We start from the raw sequence: 19,125 nt of genomic DNA, 5'->3' as shown, positions 1-19,125 counted from the left end.
TTGATGTCAGCATGACAGGGACCTTCACCTTCTTCTGCTGCTTATCCAGGGTCGGGTTGCGGAGGCAGCATTTGGAGCCAGGAAGCCCAAACTTCCCGATCCGCACAAACCTCCTCCAGCTCTTCCCGGGGGATCCCGAGGCGTTCCCAGGCCAGACCGGAGATATAATCTCTCCAGCGAGTCCTGGGTCTTCCCTGGGGTCTCCTCCTGGTGGGACATGTCCGGAACACCTCCCCAGGGAGGCGTCCAGGGGGCATCCGGATCAGATGCCCGAGCCACCTCAGCCGGTTCCTCTCGATGTGGAGGAGCAGGAACGTCTATTTCAATTGCATAACACTGTAATGTGCCGAGCATGACGCCGCCTCTGATCGTGGCATCAGAGGTGAGAGTGCTGACCCTGGCATCTCTGATGAGGTTCCTCTCTTAGCACGTCTTCACACACACACACGCTTCCAGAGTGGACTCACTAACAGGAGGAGACGGCAGCTCTCCCATGTGGAGGAGCGTCTTCCCCGCTTTCAGCTGGATTCCGATCCCGGAGAGTCCGACAACACGGCTGCTGAATATTCATGGCTGAAGCCTCCAGACGTCAGGACGCAGCCGCGAAGAGGAGGAGAGAGGTCGGGGACGGCTGTTCCCCCCCCACAGATACTCGGAGCATCGCGGCTCAGCATTCGCTCTCAGCTCGTCTCTGGTTGAAATGGACTGAGGAGCCTGCCAGAGAAGAGGAGGAGCGGTAGGAGGAGAGATCGCCGCCTTGTTTTTCCAGCGCGCTCTCATATTCTCTCGGACGATTCTCGGCGAAAGATGCGTCCTCCCGCGCGGAGCAGACACATTCGGGCTGAGACTCATCGTCGCGTCGCAGAGATGCCCAGCAAGTGCCCCCAGCTGCTCAGCAGGATAAATGCCATCTGAGGTGTCGCTTCTTTCCAGTAACAGCAGGCTTCGCTGTGAGGCTGAACCTCGTGGAAACAGCGTCGACCCGACCGCCGCCTGCAGCCTCCCCCGTGATGTCGCGCCGGATCTGTCCGTGGTGCTGAACGCATCCTCCGGCTCCAGCTGCTGACCAGCAGCCCTATCATTGGAAGCAGGCCACCGCACATGGACTCATCCTGGACCTGACTGAATCCGCGCTTTTTCATGGCTGTGGCACGGAAAATCAAAACTTTGCTGACCGTCAACATACTAGTGTTCGTGGGCATCATCTTGTTCTCGGTGTACTGCAGGATCCAGGACAGATCCGAGGAGCTGATCCAAATCGGTAGGATTTCTGAGCAGAGACTAAGAGCCCGGAATGGCAAAGTTACCAACTTGGTGGACAGACAGTCGATTCTCCAGCGACTGGAGAGGTTGGAGGACGTGGTCTACAACCAGTTGAACGGTAGGAACCGGCTGAATAAAACTCAAAATAAGAAGTCACTCCTAACTAGTTCCAGTGATTGAGGTAGAGTTGTGTGTATTTCTAAGCTATCCATATTATTGTAACCCCACTGGCATAACTTAGGTCTCCACAAAATACAGGACTCTATAAAGCCTCACAGAACATACGGCTATTGATAGTTTTATCCAGATTACAGTATAGTGAGCAACATTAAGTTAAACATATCGACGTTTTTACATGAATGAGGTGTGATGCTGACCGAGCAGCAAATGGCTCTATCATATTATTCATAAATATCTGACTGATCCAAACAGTTAGATAAGAGCTGAACGTGAGGCGCACTTCGGGATGATGATGCAATTCTTTGTACTTTTTGTTCATATTTAGTATTTTAGAACACATATTTCTACTGTCCAATGAATTGAAATCGTATTCCTGAATTGTAAAAAAAAAAACCAAACAGACCCCAAAAATATCTATATAACAAATACATGACTACAAGAGAGGAAATACAGTGCACATGTTGATCTGACAAAACCAATTTATATTAGAATTATTTTGGCTGATATTGAGCTTAACGTGCCCCTATTTTTTTCCCCGATGTCATATCTGAACTTGCCTTTATTAAACAGCCTTCTGAAGGCATGTTAAACATCCGGCTCGGGGGCCATTTTCAGCCATTACTCAGATTCCACAAGGGCCATCAACATCTTCTGAGAAAAAAAATATTGTTTTGACAAAGTTGCATCGACAGTTCCCACATACTGAAACATCTGAAGCCACACCCTCTCAGTGTACAGGTTCTTCATGTGGTATAGGCCTCTAAGGCATGTTTGGAATGAAGTTGTGTTTATCATTAATCCAAGGTTTATTGACAACAGATCAAACGATTGAAAATGTAACTGGAAAAAGGCTATACATATGTGTTTCATGGGTTTCTTGCCAGTGCTGTAACATGTAACACAAGAATATTATACAGTGTCCAGTTCAAATCAGTTATTTGAGGAATCAGAAAGACAGAAAACAAAGCAGGAACTGACCACCAAACTGACCTTTTGTTAAATGTGTCAGTGGCTCTGGACCTGCTGTGAGACTGTTGTGTCCCCCAGAAACAGTGTGATGTCTCTTAGTGATGGATGGAATCCTTTTACAAAAGTCAATATCTTGATTAAAAAAAGAAAACAAAATCCTCTCAATGACTGAAACATGATGCCGTTTTGATTCGTGCTGCAGCATAAATAACCCATCTCACTGGATTCTGTGGATCGCTGCTCTGCCATGCAGACTGTTTGATCCTCAGACTAATGACCATATGATCAAATAGCAGCATGTCGTTCAGTTCTACAGCCATTCTGCCAAATGTCCCGATCGGATCAGTGATGGAACAGAGACCGCTGCTGCCGAACAGCACAACAGCGCATGAGCCCGTGGGCTTTACAACAGGTCGGTTACGGCTGCTCCATGTCACCCCTGAAAGGCGGTTAAAGGAATATTAGAGCAATAAAACCTCCGACTTAAGAGTCTTGGCACGCGCGGATGCATTCCTCTCTCATAGTTATTGTTTCTTTCAACACTGTTTATGAGCACATTTCTTTAAATCAAAGACGTGGAATACATTTACGGTGTTTTACTACCTGAGCAGTAGCAGAGCTCTCTTCAGCGTTGGCCCCTTCACCAGGCTTTTACAGAGCAGCTCCTCCAGCGACTGGCGGTGTTTGTAGAAGCCTCGCCAGAGATCTCCTATTCCTGCTGCTGTGACTCTTCAGAAACAATATTTGATGGAGGAGACTCAAACTTCCTCAGTCAGCATCTTCATCATTAATATCATTCCATAATGTTTGGTGTGAGATGCTAGTTTTAATACAGATCCAGTGTTAAATATGTTTGTTATTGCCTGCCATTCAAAGACAGGATATAAACATCGTTTGGGTTTTATATACTTTTGTTGTTTGTCAAGCCAAAATGCTGTTTGAAATATTGAAACTGTTTGCAAACTGTTGGACCCGATTCATTACTTTGGTCACGTTACGATGCCTTGCTCAAGGTCACCTCTGGCTATAAATAGAAAAACAATATGCCGTAGCATCCTTTACATATATGTGAGATGAGGTGCCAAAAGGCCAAGGGTGTGGTGGAGTTGTTCACCAGGCCGTGTTTGTTTATGCCATTCATTTGAAAGACAGTCAAGACAAAACAAAATCCATGCTATTTTCCTTCTTTATTCACCATTGAAGTCCATTTTCACAGCCAGCTGTGCTCCATTGTGACTTCACGCTTTTCAAAAACACTCATATTGCATATCAAAGCTAATTATTATTTTATATTTGTTGCTCATAATTTGAGGTCAGTGTGCCCATACATTCAGTTGACTAAGGTTTTTGTATCTTCAGAAATATTTTCCTCTTTTCTCTAATTTGCTCCCAGCAGCTTGACTTCTCTGCTAGTGAGGTCTTGGTGTGTTTCTGCGTGATCTTATTATGGTGGCACCTTGGCAGCTATTCAGGGGTCACTTTGTCAACGTGAGTTATGGCTGGAATCTGGAAGCCTGGGAAAAAGGCATCGTCTCTCACCCACATCGCGCCGTCTCTGCTTTGCATGGTAACAACGTGAGAGCAGCCTTGGGGTTCTGCATGAGCCTGAGGAGTAAATAGTATCATAATAATAATCATAATAAACAGATGCAAGCCGTAACACTGTAACAGTCATCACAGTCACAAAGTGAGCATGCCATATTTGATTTTCAGACGCTCAAACAAGGGCTCTACAGCGCCTCACCTCTCACCACATAACACGGCCTCATGTGGAGGGAGAAATTCTTGTCACTCATTGTTGCTCATGTTTATCAATTTTGACCGTCGTACCTTAAATAAATAAATAACACAAAAACTACATCAGCATTTTACCTTTATTATGGTTTATTTGCTCCAGCTTGTTTTGCTTTTTTCAAGTTTTTTTAGATTTGGATTTACCATTGAATAAATTAAAGATAATACTGAAACTACATTTATTTTATCTGATACAGATGAAATCTTTGGAAAAAATACAAATATTTTAAATGCATCAACAATTGTTTTAATAATTTCTTGAACACCTAAAATCACTTCATTTTAATCACATTCCCTTGAAACAAAGATATTAAAAAATCTACTTTTTTTTCAACCTCACCAGAGCTTTAAAAGTATCACTGTCACCTGGAATACCTACTGTGGCCACGTCTATATAAACATGGAATTGCTCATTGGTCTTCATTATCCAGCGACTTGCAATGTTCTACCCTCTAATGTTCATTGGGTGGCAACAGTCTTCATGTTTTTTCCTCATGAACAGCAGCATTGGAAGCCAACTGGATGGGAAATCCTTGGACTGTCTCGAGTCTTTTACTGGCACACTTAATCATGCTCTCATATCCCAAGTCACCACCTCAACAGTCCCTATTCCATCGCCATTGGGAAAAGCCATGGTGAAAAAAGGACTCGGATGCCAGCAACTATCACCATGTCCAGCAGCGATACGAAGTAATTGCCCATTCCCTCTGTTTATTGCCGACCGATGTTACGCCACGGGACTTTTCCAGCTTGGTCTAATTAGATTTAAAGGACATAAACAAGCCGTGTTATGATGGTGAGACGGAGGGGAGCAGAATCCCCCCTAGAAAACATCATGATAAACCTTGAGATGCTCGTTGGAGTCTTCGGCTCTTAAGCCTGTTAACAAGCTTATGAAGATGTTTCGACCTCAAGTGCAGCGTTAAGACCTGGAAATGTCTTCTCAGCTTCTTACCTGTCACTAAATGGATACACAAAAACAAGATTAGCAGACACTCTATTAAAAGAGAATGGACGGCAGACTTAGGACTGAGATTAGGGAGCAGAGTGCAGACGCTGTGTTCTGTATATTGAAATCTCACCTTGCCTCAGGTTAGAATTGAACAGAATATGTTGCATATTTTCAGAACTTTTCATCCCAGTGGAGCTGTTTAAAACTTGAATTACGATCATTGTAATTCACATTTCTGTGATCAAACAAACTATGTGTGATCTCCATGAATTCTTTCAGTTGAAAATCAAAACAAAGGGGGCGCAACCAGATCATGATCTCAAAAAAAAAAAAAAAAAAAAAAACCCCAAAACTTCCACTACACACCAAGGTCTAACCCTTAATCCTTTCAGTCATCAGTGAGCATCGCCAAAGAGATCATGCTGGGGAAAGTTCTCTGCGTTCATTTCTCCCATATTTCTGCATGTTTCCACAAAGCTTACGGATATGGACTAAACAGAGCAGTACCCCTGGAAACCATGGGGGGCAGTGTCGCTGTGTGTGCCCAGTGCGTAGCTCTAATGAGACACGAAGAAGACATAACAATGGTGGAAATTCTCTATCCTTGAGTCACCTCCTACAGCGCTGCCTCCATTGAGGTACACTATCGATACTTCTTCCACAGTGGCCATGTTTGTTTGAGTTTGTCATACTCAAACAAATATCATAAACTTTTTACTGTGAGCATAAACCCATTTGGTAAAATCTCCTTTAGGGAATTTATTTTTATTATTTTTTCTGTTTTTTTTGTTTTGTTATACAGTTTTTGCACTCTAACTTCATATGTTTATCTCTATAACTGAAATGTGGATACAGAAATCTATGTAACCTACCCTCTCATCCCTCAAATAAAATAAACAATAATAAAATAAATAACAATAATTTAATTGGTTAAACATGATAAATCAATCACGAATAATAATAATAATAATAACATGATTTGTAGTTCTTCAACTAGTTGTACAAGCAACAATGAAGATGGATTTATTTTTTAGTTTAGTTTATCAAAGATGTAACAGTACACACAAATTATCATCAAAACATGCAGGTTTCCTATCATGGGGAAAAAAAAATAGCCGGCAGCTGGCAAAACTGACAGTATAGCAGGATTTTTAAATTCCATACGTAAGTAGAGAAAATGTCCCAGTAGATCTCATGTTTATATCAGGCCTTGATGACTTTTTATTTTATTTTTTTAGATAATGTTTTATAGACAGAAATGGAAAGTTGAAACAAAAAAAAAGTTAGGTACACGTGCATCCCTAAAATGAGCTTTCTCCAAACTGTGACACATTTCATCACAGACTCCTCAGATTCACAAGAAGAAAAATCTTACATTTTGTAAAACTGATTCAGATTTTCTCATCCATGTGACATCTGCCAGTTGTAAATGAAGAGCACATGCCAACAATCCACTATTTTGGAGCCAATTACAGAGGATGAGCAGGAAGAACAAGCTGTTTACAGACACAAACCAAAACTATTTTTGAGGTGTCTCCACCTCACGTGTTGCATAAACACAAATACTTCATTTTTCAGTGTGTAAGCCAGAACAGTGCTGTTTACACCTGCGACCAGACCTGGACGTGTCATTGCTCAATGCTGGACTCATGGTCTCTCACCGCTCCTGGCGACCGCGAGGCTCCCGCCATGCGTTTCACGCTCGGCCTTTCCCCGGCGTGTTGATGGGATGTCGGCCCTCACGGGTCCAGCTGCACCACCTGATACGCTTCTTATCTGTAATGCCCCATTACGGCAAAAGAAAGCGCCGCTGTTTATATTGGGAGGCGGCCGGGGAAGGGAGCTGGAGAGCGATGAGAAATGTCACACACTTGATGCCGGGACTGGATGCTAATGATACACATCGCGCTGGGCACACATCTGAGATGGAGGAGCCGCTGAGTTCACTGACAGCACAATGAGAGCTGGTGCGCCAGCCTGATGAAATATTCCAATAATAATATGCAGATGAGGTGCTCCTCGACAAAACATTTTCAGAATGAGAATCAATTCGACTCAGCCTTGAGAAATCACTGTAATGAATTCAGAGTCTCACCTGACAATCAGCAGCCAGCCACTGACTATAATGGGAAACTCAGACGGAGCGAGTGCTCTCCTTATTTACACCATCGCCCTGAAGTCATGAAGGCATCGCTAACGTTTAATAATGACTTCCTGTGCAAAGGAAGCACGCGCCAGTTTGCCAAGCTGGGTTATTAATAATGTATTAGAGCTGCATTTATTGTTGTTTATCCATAACTCCTCGAGTCTACCCATTTTACAAGCAAGTGTTTGGGACTGAAGCCAATATCTCCACTGCAACTGAGCCGAGCGTGAGGCTGCTCCACCGCTATGTTTGGGATACGTCTTTGCTCATAACATATGTCCGTCATCATCTGACTGATATGAGGCTATCAATTCATTTTTTCCTCAAAAGCTCTCAATTCGATCGGAAAAGATGACATTTTTTGGGGGGGAAATGTGAATTAAAGAATTGTTTCTCTGCCATGTTTATCCTTAAAAGTCCAGCTAAACATGCAAGATTTTTAGATGAAGGGTGCGAGAATGGCTCAGAGTTTCCACCAGGATTTTGGAAACTTTGCCTCCCACCTCAAAAAAAAAACAAAAAAAAAAACAGAAGGGAACAGAACGCAATCCAGAAGCAAAACAGAGGAAACATTTGTTGAGTTCCGCTAAGCAACGGCGAAACCCGTTCATGTCCACCTCTTTGGTCACGTGTTATCCTTGTTATATCCATGTTATTTCTTTCGATGTTTCCATTTCGTTTCAACACGTTCCATCTTTAAAAACAGTGAATTTTCTACTGATTTCATGGCGCCTTTTGCCAGGCTAGTTTCAATGTGGCGGAAACCCTGTTTGTTTAAAGTCATACACCAACTGAGAACATTATGTTCTTTGCTTTCATAGTGGTTTCCAGGTTTTTGGGTTTTTGAAGCAGCAGCTGGAGATTACTTTGGGTTCACTTAATCATACTTTACTACACAGACACAAGGTGCGTACTGACAAATACACACCTGTCACACAAGAACAGAGGTAGAACAATTCACGCTATGAATTCGGGGAATGAGTCATGTTTGGGGTCTCAATGTGTCCCCAGCAACCAGAGCACATTTCTACAGTAGCGCACATGTATGCAGAGAGGGACGCAGAAGTCAGCCGTCAATTTTATTTTTTGCATGAAAACACCAAAGACCACCGTCATTGCGACCACATCCGCGTTATATTTTCTGGTTGTTGTGATGTTTCTTCTTCTCTTGATGTGTGTGGTTCGCTGCGTTGAGATTATTTGGGCACGGACAATACAATCAACGCCAAAATCTTTATCCTCATTTTGGTCTTTGACCAATTGAAAAAAAAAGTGTGATTTGAATTTTGTGGGTCTTGTGGACCACATGAGCAGCGTCAAACAAACCAAAAAAAAAATCCAGAAATGTATGTGTGTTGTTTTACTCGGCCCATCAAGATGTTCTATACAAACTGGTATATAGTTTTGAGTCTCGATACTTCCGATACTTTCTGTTTTCGCTGTCTCTAATCGGTCATTTCTGTGCATCCGAGGACCGTGCAGGGTTCATACTGTCACCTGTAGCTGACACCGTTTCAAAGCAGCGGCTGTATTTTTCAGCTACAAACACGCATCTCTCTCCCAACTCTTAACGTCTGGCCAAAAGACGCCGCAGAAGAAAGAAAATATAAATACATTGTTTCCAGAAGATGATAAAAATAGTGATGTACTGTAACTTGGATAAGTAACTTTAATCTAAATTCTAAAAAAATGGTTATAGGAGAGTTTGGGGCTTCACTGTCGAAGAGTCCATTGAACGTGGAGGCTTTTTATGTGTATCACTTTAGCACTGAGCTGACCAGTGTCATTGACCTCACCTGCCGATGGTCAAACGTGGCATGTATATGGACACGTGGCCACTTACCTCCGTATGATGAATATCCTTCCACTCAGTGGCCTGACATCTGATAGTTTTGCCCAGTGTCTCACGCTGACTGTGGCCTTCTAAACATCATTTACATAACGCTGACTTTCATTCGAGTGAACCCGAGAACAGGGAGCAGCAAGGCGTAAGCTACAGCGTCAACTCTGAAGGATTTCACTGAGCTGAGTCAGGGTCCGGCAGGTTTAAAAAAAAAAGAGCAGGAGGAACATGAGCAATGTGCTGAAGCAAACAAAACCACGGTGAGAAGAAAATCGAGGCAGATCGGGTCAAGCCTGAGCGTCAACTTGGATGTGCTCGTGTTAAAGCTGATGGAGCAGCAACAGCCATGTGGCAGCGTGAGTGTGGTGGCTCTATTTGAAGACGTCCCTGGAGCCGGTCGCAGGAGATGAAGCTGAGTCAAGCGCACCTGCATCCATTCAGACGATCAGACTCACACATGCAAGCTTAACCACACACACGCTCAGATGTCAGCGGGCTTTACAATGACTCGAAGATGCCATTGTGCAATACAAAGCTGCATCATGTTCTGATGTTGGATTTGTGCTTGCAGATATTATTCCTGTGAGAAAGCTGCTGTTCATTCTGACTTTACATGGTGTCATAGAATTAGAATTGTCATAGAACTCAGGTGCAGTTTTAGTCTTTTGTTCTTGTAAAAACCTACACATTTGTATACATCTAAGACAGCTATTTTTCACCAGTGGTTGGATATGTTTACATAAACCAAACATATAAATCGATAATAATACCTTCTGTTCTGCAGAGAACTGTGCTGATATGATACGAGTGATAAAAGAAACACCGGAAAAAAAACAACACAAAGGGTTAAGGAAAAAATTATTGATCCTCTTCATGAGCCATGTTAAAGTAAAATTATTTATCGGATAAATTTTATTTTTTGCTTTTAAAACATACTGTATCGAAAAATGTAGCTAATGTCTTTTCACTTGCACTTTAATGTGAATATATGTTGCTGTTTTGTTTGCTTGTTGTGAATAGTTTTCCAAAAACACATTGTGGCTGAAGAGTCATGTCACCAGAAAAGCAATGCAACGTGAACAAACTTCGGAATGTTTTGTTTACACTGGCGTTTATCTATTTTATCCCAAACGTCAATGGTGCGTTTGGGATGGTCTCTGCTGTTTCTTTGTCTGGAAATTAAAAGGCTAAATGTATCAGACGCCACCAGTCAGAAAATTTCAACACTTTACAGACACCGGAAACACAGAGCTCCATGGTGTGGAGGTCTGTCACACTGCAGTGAGTGAGACCATCACAACATTTTCAGTGCAAGCAGTGCTCAAGCTAATGCAGTTGTCCTCAGAATTTCATGAACTTGGTTTGACTTTGAAAGCTTTTTCACCCCATCTGAAAACCAACATGATCATCAGCAAATTCTCCTATAGGCTCCCTCCCTGCGCATCAATATTTAGAAGTTGACTGCATCCCGTCAGGCCCGCGTGAATCCGCTCCGATAAATCATTAAAAAGTGGGGTCATCGTCGGATTTAAGACTGGATCTCCTAAAAGGCCAAAGCAGCCGTGTTCTGATGGATGATGTATAATGTATTGCTGTTTAATGTATCATGTCAGAGGGATTTGAACAAATGGAGTCTGAGGAGAGAGCTCCCGCACTTTTGAACGCCATGAGATTAAAAGTGGCGCCTGGCATCGCGATGATCACTCCCACTTCGGCAGAGAGTCCTGCGCGTGAGAAGCAAATGTTGGGTTGCAGGCGCTTCAGTGGGTATCACAAGGGAACCTGACAGCTCGGTGCGAGTGAGCTGGGGAATAGAGAACGCGGCACTGATCATGACAAATATAGATTTTAGTTTTGTTCTTGTTGTGGCGCTTTGTTTATTTTTACATACTGTGTTTGCAAAAAAAGTGCCTTCCGAGCAGTTTGGGGTGAACAGCTTGTACGGCTGCTTTGAATAATCCATTTAGAAAGTCATCTAGTTCTAGTTAAATTGGAAGAACTCGATGATGCTGAACATTGCCGGGGTCGGGCAACCAACACTGGCAGCTGCACCAATTGCAACTTCCTCCTGGCTGGTCTCACATCAGACGTCCACAGTTCTTCCAGACAGTTGCTGCCTGCAAGACTCTTGTCAAACACTTGTTTGTTTGAAGAGACACAGATGTCACTACTCCGACCTGGGCAGGATTTTCTAGCTGACTATCTCACAGTTTCACCCCGGCACTGGCAAGGTAGCTGGGAATGAGATAAGAAGCCGAAGACTTGGTCCACTGTGCACCATGAAGAGGTCGCCTTCCTATTGCAAGGCACATATCGACAAGCATTCACTCACACTTTGCCAATTTGTGTCACCAATTCACCTCTGTATATCTTTGGACTGTGGGGTAAAATTGGAAGAAAAACATGCAAGCACAGGGAGAAAATATCAGCTCCACACAGCTACTGTAACGGATATGTTTTGCACCCAAGTGCTTCCACCTGCACTGTAGTCGTCGGCAATCGTGGCGTTGTTTACTTGAGTCAGATGGTTGGTGAGAACTGTCAGCCACACAGAAATTCTTCTCAAATAACCAGCTAACTGCTGTTCTTCAGGCTTGTGCTGCAATTGTAGTGCATCGAAATGTGATCAACCCACTGTTACTGTTCTGAATCTGATCTCTATTCTGTGTCATGCATTGTTTACTTCCTGCCTGTGCGTCCATCTGTTGCTGTGGCGCCGAGACGCTGCCCAATATTCATGTGGGGCACCGTGACTTGGCGCCAAAGGCAATGACACTCATTAGTGTAGTTGTTGTTTTGGTACTTTTAGTAGTTTTTTTTTTGTAATTTTTAATAGTACTGATCACATTTAAGCAAAACAATGAGAGTAAAATTGAGGGACAGGCTGGTTTTGATGTGGAGTAGATGCTCTTCCTTTTTTGTCATTAGATGCTAATAGTGTGGAGTTGTCCTTGTCTTGGTCACCGTTATGATTCTGTTCATCTCATGGTCCGAAAACATTTTTGAAGTAAGTGCCTTTAGTGTCTTCAATTCTTCTTCCTACTGGGAAGAAAAAAGTCTAATGTAATGTAATGTAATGTAATGTAGTCTAATCGAATCGAATCTAATCCTGCTCTTCAAAATGCAAGTTGTTGTGTTTCAAAAAAGATGAAGAAAACCATTGATGTTCTTGGAGCCTGCAAAGGAGGACATGAAGAGGATGGGTTGACTGGCGAGGGTGAAGCCAGGTAAAGGGATGGTCGGTATAACTGTAACAATAGTTTCCTTAGCGAACCATAGTGGAAGATGACTATTGGACTCTTGCAGACCCTCCACAGGTCAATTTCAACTTCTCTTGGAGGATCATTGTTTTGGGCTTGAAAGGTTACTCTTGTATGTCTGTATGTATGTAAGTAAAGGGTTTTAAAAAAGGTAAACGGGGGGAGGTTGACTTGCCATGTGACCAAATTGAAGGACACTAACTCCAGACACCAAACGCACCTGTGCTAATGTGAGCTTTGAGGTTTACAATCCTTGGATTTATTCATATGTGGGTTAAATATGCATCCAACCCATATGACTTTCCAACTGGTTCCGTTGGTGGAGGGTGTTGCCTTGAGGACTGGGATTAGAATTGAGGTGTGTAGGAAGTAAAATGACTCAGGCGTTTGATAACTAATACCACCAGTCGTTTTTCTTTGGAGGATTTTAAGGCCACGATAGCTGAAGGACAGTAATCCAGAGCCAAACACAAAGAGACTATGGCCTCTCTGGGTTGTTTATTTTCTTGATATTACACTTGTCATTTTAATTCCTCCACCTAAGAGAGCAATTATTCACCCACAAAATAAGCACCTAATAAATGTACCCCTTATGAAAAGTACTTTAAAGAGAACACCAGAAGACTTTCAGCTGTAGTTCATATATTCTCTTTTCTTCTTTAATTCAGCAGCTTTAAGTGAAAAAATAGAGACGTCCCTCAGGATTTCATAAACACAACGCATGGAATCTATTATTATTTTATGCTGCGCCTTAATCCCGTCTTAAAGTGATTGTTTCAGCTTTTTGTTAAATGTGTTATCTGATGTGAGAAAATCCTTGGAGACTGAAATCACATTAATATGAGGTCCATTAAGGATATTAAACATTGAGTTCACCCTCAGAATCATGTGAGACTTGTGTTTAAGTCAGTGTTATTAGAATTTTTTTTTTTTTTATGTGTGTATTCTGCGCTCTGTGTCCAATTCACACCATGAGCTGAGGACCTGCCAAACCCCCCTACCGGGCTTTTCTGAAGTCAGTGGTACACGTGTTCTGCAGGGTCTCATTCAGAAGAATTCGGGAGGCTCTTTCAGAATCATACATCACATGGCTTTTCTAGGATGTCAGATGAGTCAGTCCCACAGTTGAGCTTTCGAGCATCCATTCATGGGGATCCGGAATTACTTCACTCTGGACCCAGTTTTAGGCCCACGATTTTTCAAGCGCCTGTTCGAGACCCATTTATGGTCCCATTGTACCTGCCCGTTTCAAACGATGTTATTGTTACTAAGCTCATACTTCAATACATTACTTACATTTGTATTCCACCAATATATCCACCAGGAGGAGCATCCTTTAGTCAAATGTTTATGCCAACGTCAAACTGCAAACAGAGGACAGAGAATTTCCATCACTGTTATGTCTTCTTCATGTCTGTTAGAGCTATGTATCAGGTAGTAAGAGCCACAGTGCCCCCCATGGTTTCCGATGTTACTGCATCTGCTTGGTTAATATCCTTAAGCTTTGTGGAAAGGTGCGGAAATATGGACCAAATGACCACAGAGAACGTACGGGAGTTTCACTCCTTATCCGGATCTGTGTATAACATTGAGCATAAACAGACCTTTACTCTTCATCTTGATCACACCTGCGGCGATGACAGTTTTCCAGTCTCCCTCTATGACCAGAGAATCTTGACTGTCTCTCTGATGGGTGTCTCGACTCCAGCTCCTCATAAAATATTGTTACTGCATCATCGTCTTCGTCCATCATGGGCATGCTCTTGGATGATGGTGAGTGTCAGGGGATGGAAAGAGACACGAATGCTGTCAGACTGGTGGTGTCCAGAGTCTCCTCCACGTCCATTGCTTTCCGCCATCTTCAATGGTGGTTTCGCAGCAGCCAGTTCATTTATATCGGGTTAGTTCGTGGGTGAGTTCCTTTGCTTCCCCACAGGCAGAGTGCAGACATACCATCGTTGAATAATGGCGTCTTTCATTTGGAGAATGACTGTTGGTGTGAGGCTTGATCTTGTCCCAGAAACACACTTATAGTCCCCATCCTGGGGCAAGATGAGGCGGGTAGCTTGGCTGTTAACAATGCCATTCCAAGCCTCCACCGGTCTGACTTTGAGGGCAACTTCCAACAGACAGAGCTTGATAGTTGTCCTATCAAGTACAACTAGCGTTGATGCCAGTTGTAGCGGTGGGTTGACAAAGTTGACAAAATGGTTTACCTGGCTAAAACATGTGATGTGAAACTGTCATGAGGTCTATTTTGTAATAGATATAACAACAACAATATATAATATATATAATATAATATTATATATAACAATATATAATATAGATATATAAAGCTGGTGTAACTTTAATAGTCAGGTCTAATAACCAGACAGTTGTTGGACCTGATTATTTGTTTGATCTTCTCTGTCAAAAATGGTTACGTTTGTGCTTTCATTTGACACTTTTCGAAATAGCTATGGAGTGTTTAATGCACTTAAATCCTGTTAAAATGTCGGTGAAGGCAAATTGTTCACACTGATATTATAGTAAGTTCCATGTTTATTGAAAGCCGTCTTTTATGCTGCTCTTTATATTTTTTGTTTTGTTTATGTTCTTTGGGCATTTTGGCAGAAAGCTGTTCTTCGTCCTAAATTGTCTGATTTTGTTTTCACCGTTGTTCACACGCAAAAGTTGTTTGGTTGCACCGGGAACAGACTTGCAAATTTAGTCTCAAAAGTAAATGCAAAATCGTGATAAAATCAAAATTGTGATTTTATAAAAAAAACAAAAACATTGAAATCATATTTTTGCCATGACACCCACCCCATAACATTAAGTAATATTTGCAGTTGCAATAGCAAGTCTAATCTGCAGTTTGTGCATCCTTAGGGAAAGTTAAAACAAGGTAAAAAATAAATAAATAAATAAATAATTAAAAATTTAAAAATAAATAAATAAATAAATAAATAAATATATATATATATATATATTTTTTTTTTTTTATATGTCACTATTTTATTTTATGTCACTAAATCATTTTTAAAAAAAGGTTCACCACAGCAAATAATTTCATGTTTCTTTTTTTTTTCAACAGGTTTGGCGAAACCGATGGGGCTGGTGGAGGGCCCCGGGGGCCTGGGTCAGGGCGGAGCAGCTGCCACACTGGGAGAGGACAGTCGTGATACCGAGGGAAAGTACGAGGAGTACGGCTACAACGCCCAGCTGAGTGACCGCATCTCGCTGGACCGGAGCATCCCCGACTACAGGCCCAAAAAGTACGTTTGTCTTTTCTCAGTTCTTTTCTTCATAACATAAGAGTGAAAACTGACTTACCCCCATTCAATTCGTTCATGTTTAAATAAATAAATTCGTTTAGAAATTCATTTTTTTTATGATATTCTACGGCTACAAATTTCATCGTGCCAGTGTGTAGCTTGTGGGCACCGAGAAAGAGGGAGCTGAGTCACTGTTTCAGCTGAAGAATTGGCTTGTTTTAATTCATTTTTACCCATTTGTCTAATGGCCTGGGATGTACAACTTGCTATCAACCTGCTAATGATTCTATGACTCACTGGAGATATATCCTAAAACTGTTTCTCTCTTGCACTTAATCAGCTTTTCGCCTAAGAGATCAGCCGTTAGTCATCGTCCTCTAATCTGAGTCTTTCATGAGAGCAGGCGTATGTTTAGTGAAGAGCTGTCAGGCGTCCATCCATGTGAGCAGCGACGCTCTTGGAGGAGACTGAGGAAACATCCACAGGCTCTGGAATCCAGTTGCCTCTGTTTCTTCTGGTACAGGCAGCGCATGGAACCATGCAAAGCCCTTCTTCTCTGGTCTTGACTCTTTTGTGCAAATGTGATCTTCTGGAAACAAAGTCGATTGCAACAGTGATCCGGAGTCAGAAGGTTCAGGGTTATCTTCAGATCTGGCAAAAAGCCACTGTGAGCACAGTGAGTGGAGGGTCTTTTTTCTCTGTGGAGGGGTGTCGACCTTAATAGAGCAGACTGACGGTGAGGGGCCGCTGATATTCCCAGATAAACTTCCTCCAAGCAGGGAAAATCTCAGCACGGATGTGTGACCCGCTAAAGCGCTGGGGAGAACCCAGGCATGTGACATTACCTCTCTAAAGTGGTGAGTCACTAACACAAGATCTTGTCATTGAGAAAACCGATTTTGACAGAGTATTCAAAACATTGCCGGAGCAAAATAGAAAAAAAACAAGCACCAATTCCCTCAAAATCTATTTCAGATCTAGCTTTTTCATGAAAGTTAAAGCCGTAAAGCCTTATTCAGTTTTCAGCTTTTCCGCACTCTCAAATTTTGTTTAGTTCACTAACAATGTCAGTGACATGAAAAGAGGCTCACTACGCTGCAAAAACAAGAGTGACGTAATACGCATCATATAAATTAACTTGACTGTTGACTATGGGTTCACTTGAATGTTTTTGTACGACAAAACTATTTATACTTGTTAAGCATTTCTCCGTGACACCTTCAAGAGTTGGAATCGAATGGATATAATGGGTTGTCATAGTCAGCTGTCAATCAACAGAAGACCCAAAAGAAGGTTTGTAGCTGGCTGGTATTCGCTGCTCTTTGAAGAGATGCTGTTTGGCACAGACAGAGCTTCACATGCAGGATTAGCAGGGGGAAATAGATGCCATTGATTTCGCTGTACTAATATCTTATCGACATGGATATGATACTGATATATTCTTCAGCCCTAGTGAGGGCTGCAGCCTCATGGCAAGACGGTGACAGGTTTCCAGCTCGACCTGGATCCTCTCTGTATGTTCACACTTTGCTTGTGTGGGTTTCCCCCCGGCACTTTAGGTTCCTACAACAGAACAAAAACAGAGGTCAACTGAACTCTTTATAGTGCCTTTGACTGGCTATAGTGACAGACCAGTGACAGGTCCAGACAGTACCCTGTCTCTCATCCCTAGTAAAATCTTAATGTAACAACATGCCACGACTTAAAGATTCATAAAATCAATGTAAAAGAAACTTTACTTACTAAACTCACTTTATTGGCTGGTGTAAATAATAGTCATAGGTTTGACTAAACCTTTACGTCAAGCAGCTCTACAACTTCCAGAAGTGCCATTCCGGACAAGTGAAAAGTATTTACAGCTGGAAAATCTATTTCACCACAGGAGTGCGTATAGTATGTCGCGATGAATATGAGTAAAACACGCTCCAAAGAAGCCTGATGCTGACAAGAGGCCTCCAACATGACAGCCTGTCCAACATGCGACCCTCAATTCTGATCTTCAAGTGGTCTCTCAAGTCTTTTCTCCAGCTACTCCTCATCCTCCCTTAAGCTTTCGTCTTTGTTCCGTCAAGTCGGCTCAGCCAGTTTGACAGCAGCCGCTCTCTCTCTCTCTGATGCTGTGACAAGACTGTGGTGTTGCACTGGGCGGGAAGAAAATGGAGGAGAAACAAACCAGTGGACCTCCAGCAATATGGCTCTTATAAAAATTGAAGTGGAACATAATAATAATGAAACAAGCGAGCCAGAGCGGTGACACACACTGAGCTCAGCGGGAGATGGATTGGATTTCGGGTGTAATCGGGCTGCCAGTGCCGTCATATCACACGGCGTCGCAGAACAATGGCAAAAGCGTGAGAATCTGACGGCCAGCAGACATTTTGGGAGGCTTTAGCGACGATAACAAATAATTTCATCCACATTTCTTTGTGCGTTTTTTTCCATTAAATCGTGAAGAAGCTCAAAGAAAGATCGGTAATTAATAAAGTCAGTCAAGAGAAAGGATTTTAGGGTGTTTTTATTTTATTTTTTATCAACGCAAATGACAGATTAGAAGGAAGTGATAGTCAGGGCTTTGTTGTTGTTGCTGCTTTCTTTTGTGAATTTCCCTCCCACGCTCCTCTTGCGTATCAATCCACGGTCTGTCCCTTTTGTCATTTTGCACATTCATCGCCGAGCTGACAGTGAACAAAAGAAGTTCTTTCAAACCCCACAAAGCCTCGGTACATGACAGATAACCAGTAGGTACACAGCCGGATAAGAGCAGGTGCTATTTGCAGCTTCTTTTGTACAAAAAAAGTAATGGACGGGATTGTTGGAAAGTATAATCACAGCTCACCTTTTTCTGTTTCCATCGTCTGAGGAGACACATCAAAGCTTGCGTTTGGAAGGAAGGTTTGGAGGAAAAATAATAGCACTTCAGACTTTCAAAGAAACTATTCAGTCCATTTTTATTCATCCCTGATGTGCCTCTCCTGCTGTTCACGTTGCTGCCACACTGGTGAGTGCAATCAGATTCTGAAGGAAAGTGGACAATGTCGGCATCAGGGGAAATCTGGTGGGCCACGGTGGAGTGTGTGCGATTCTGCCGCCCGTCATGGTTCCGCATTTGTTTTCTGATCATTGAATCTCTAGTGATACGGCAGTCAGTGATAGCAGTCACATTTGTACTTTTTTGGCTTTTTCATTTTTTAAATTTTGGCTTTTCTTTTGTGACTTGACTCAGAAATATTGGCTCACCATTAAAAAAATAGTACTGGGACTGAAAAATATAGAGTAATAACACAGGTATTGTTTTATTAATAAAAGAAAAAAAGCATGATCGGTGATGTACAGTCTTCAACAGCCTCTGTGAAGCTCGTGTTTACATGAGGTAGAATGTGTAACAAATAAAAGCAAGTTCATTTTGATACCATACTGTATGCGCTACAAAGAGCGGACTTCCACAAACTTCTTTTCTT

The 19,125-nt window shown here is 42.4% G+C and overlaps 1 protein-coding gene across 1 annotated transcript in view; it reads left to right on the top strand.

The window, feature by feature from the left end:
• Window positions 1-453: 453 nt before the first annotated feature.
• Window positions 454-19,125, top strand: part of galnt9 (polypeptide N-acetylgalactosaminyltransferase 9) — a 105,649-nt gene continuing 86,977 nt past the window's right edge. The window contains exons 1-2 of the mRNA XM_053869941.1: window positions 454-1,381; window positions 15,487-15,667. Coding sequence (XP_053725916.1) covers window positions 1,141-1,381; window positions 15,487-15,667 — 422 coding nt within the window. The 5' untranslated portion in view covers window positions 454-1,140. The remainder of the gene's footprint in view (window positions 1,382-15,486; window positions 15,668-19,125) is intronic.

Source organism: Synchiropus splendidus, chromosome 7, assembly GCF_027744825.2.
Source record: "Synchiropus splendidus isolate RoL2022-P1 chromosome 7, RoL_Sspl_1.0, whole genome shotgun sequence".
Taxonomy (NCBI): domain Eukaryota; kingdom Metazoa; phylum Chordata; class Actinopteri; order Syngnathiformes; family Callionymidae; genus Synchiropus; species Synchiropus splendidus.
The sequence above is the reverse complement of the archived record's forward strand: the minus strand, read 5'-3'. Positions and strand labels throughout refer to the sequence as shown.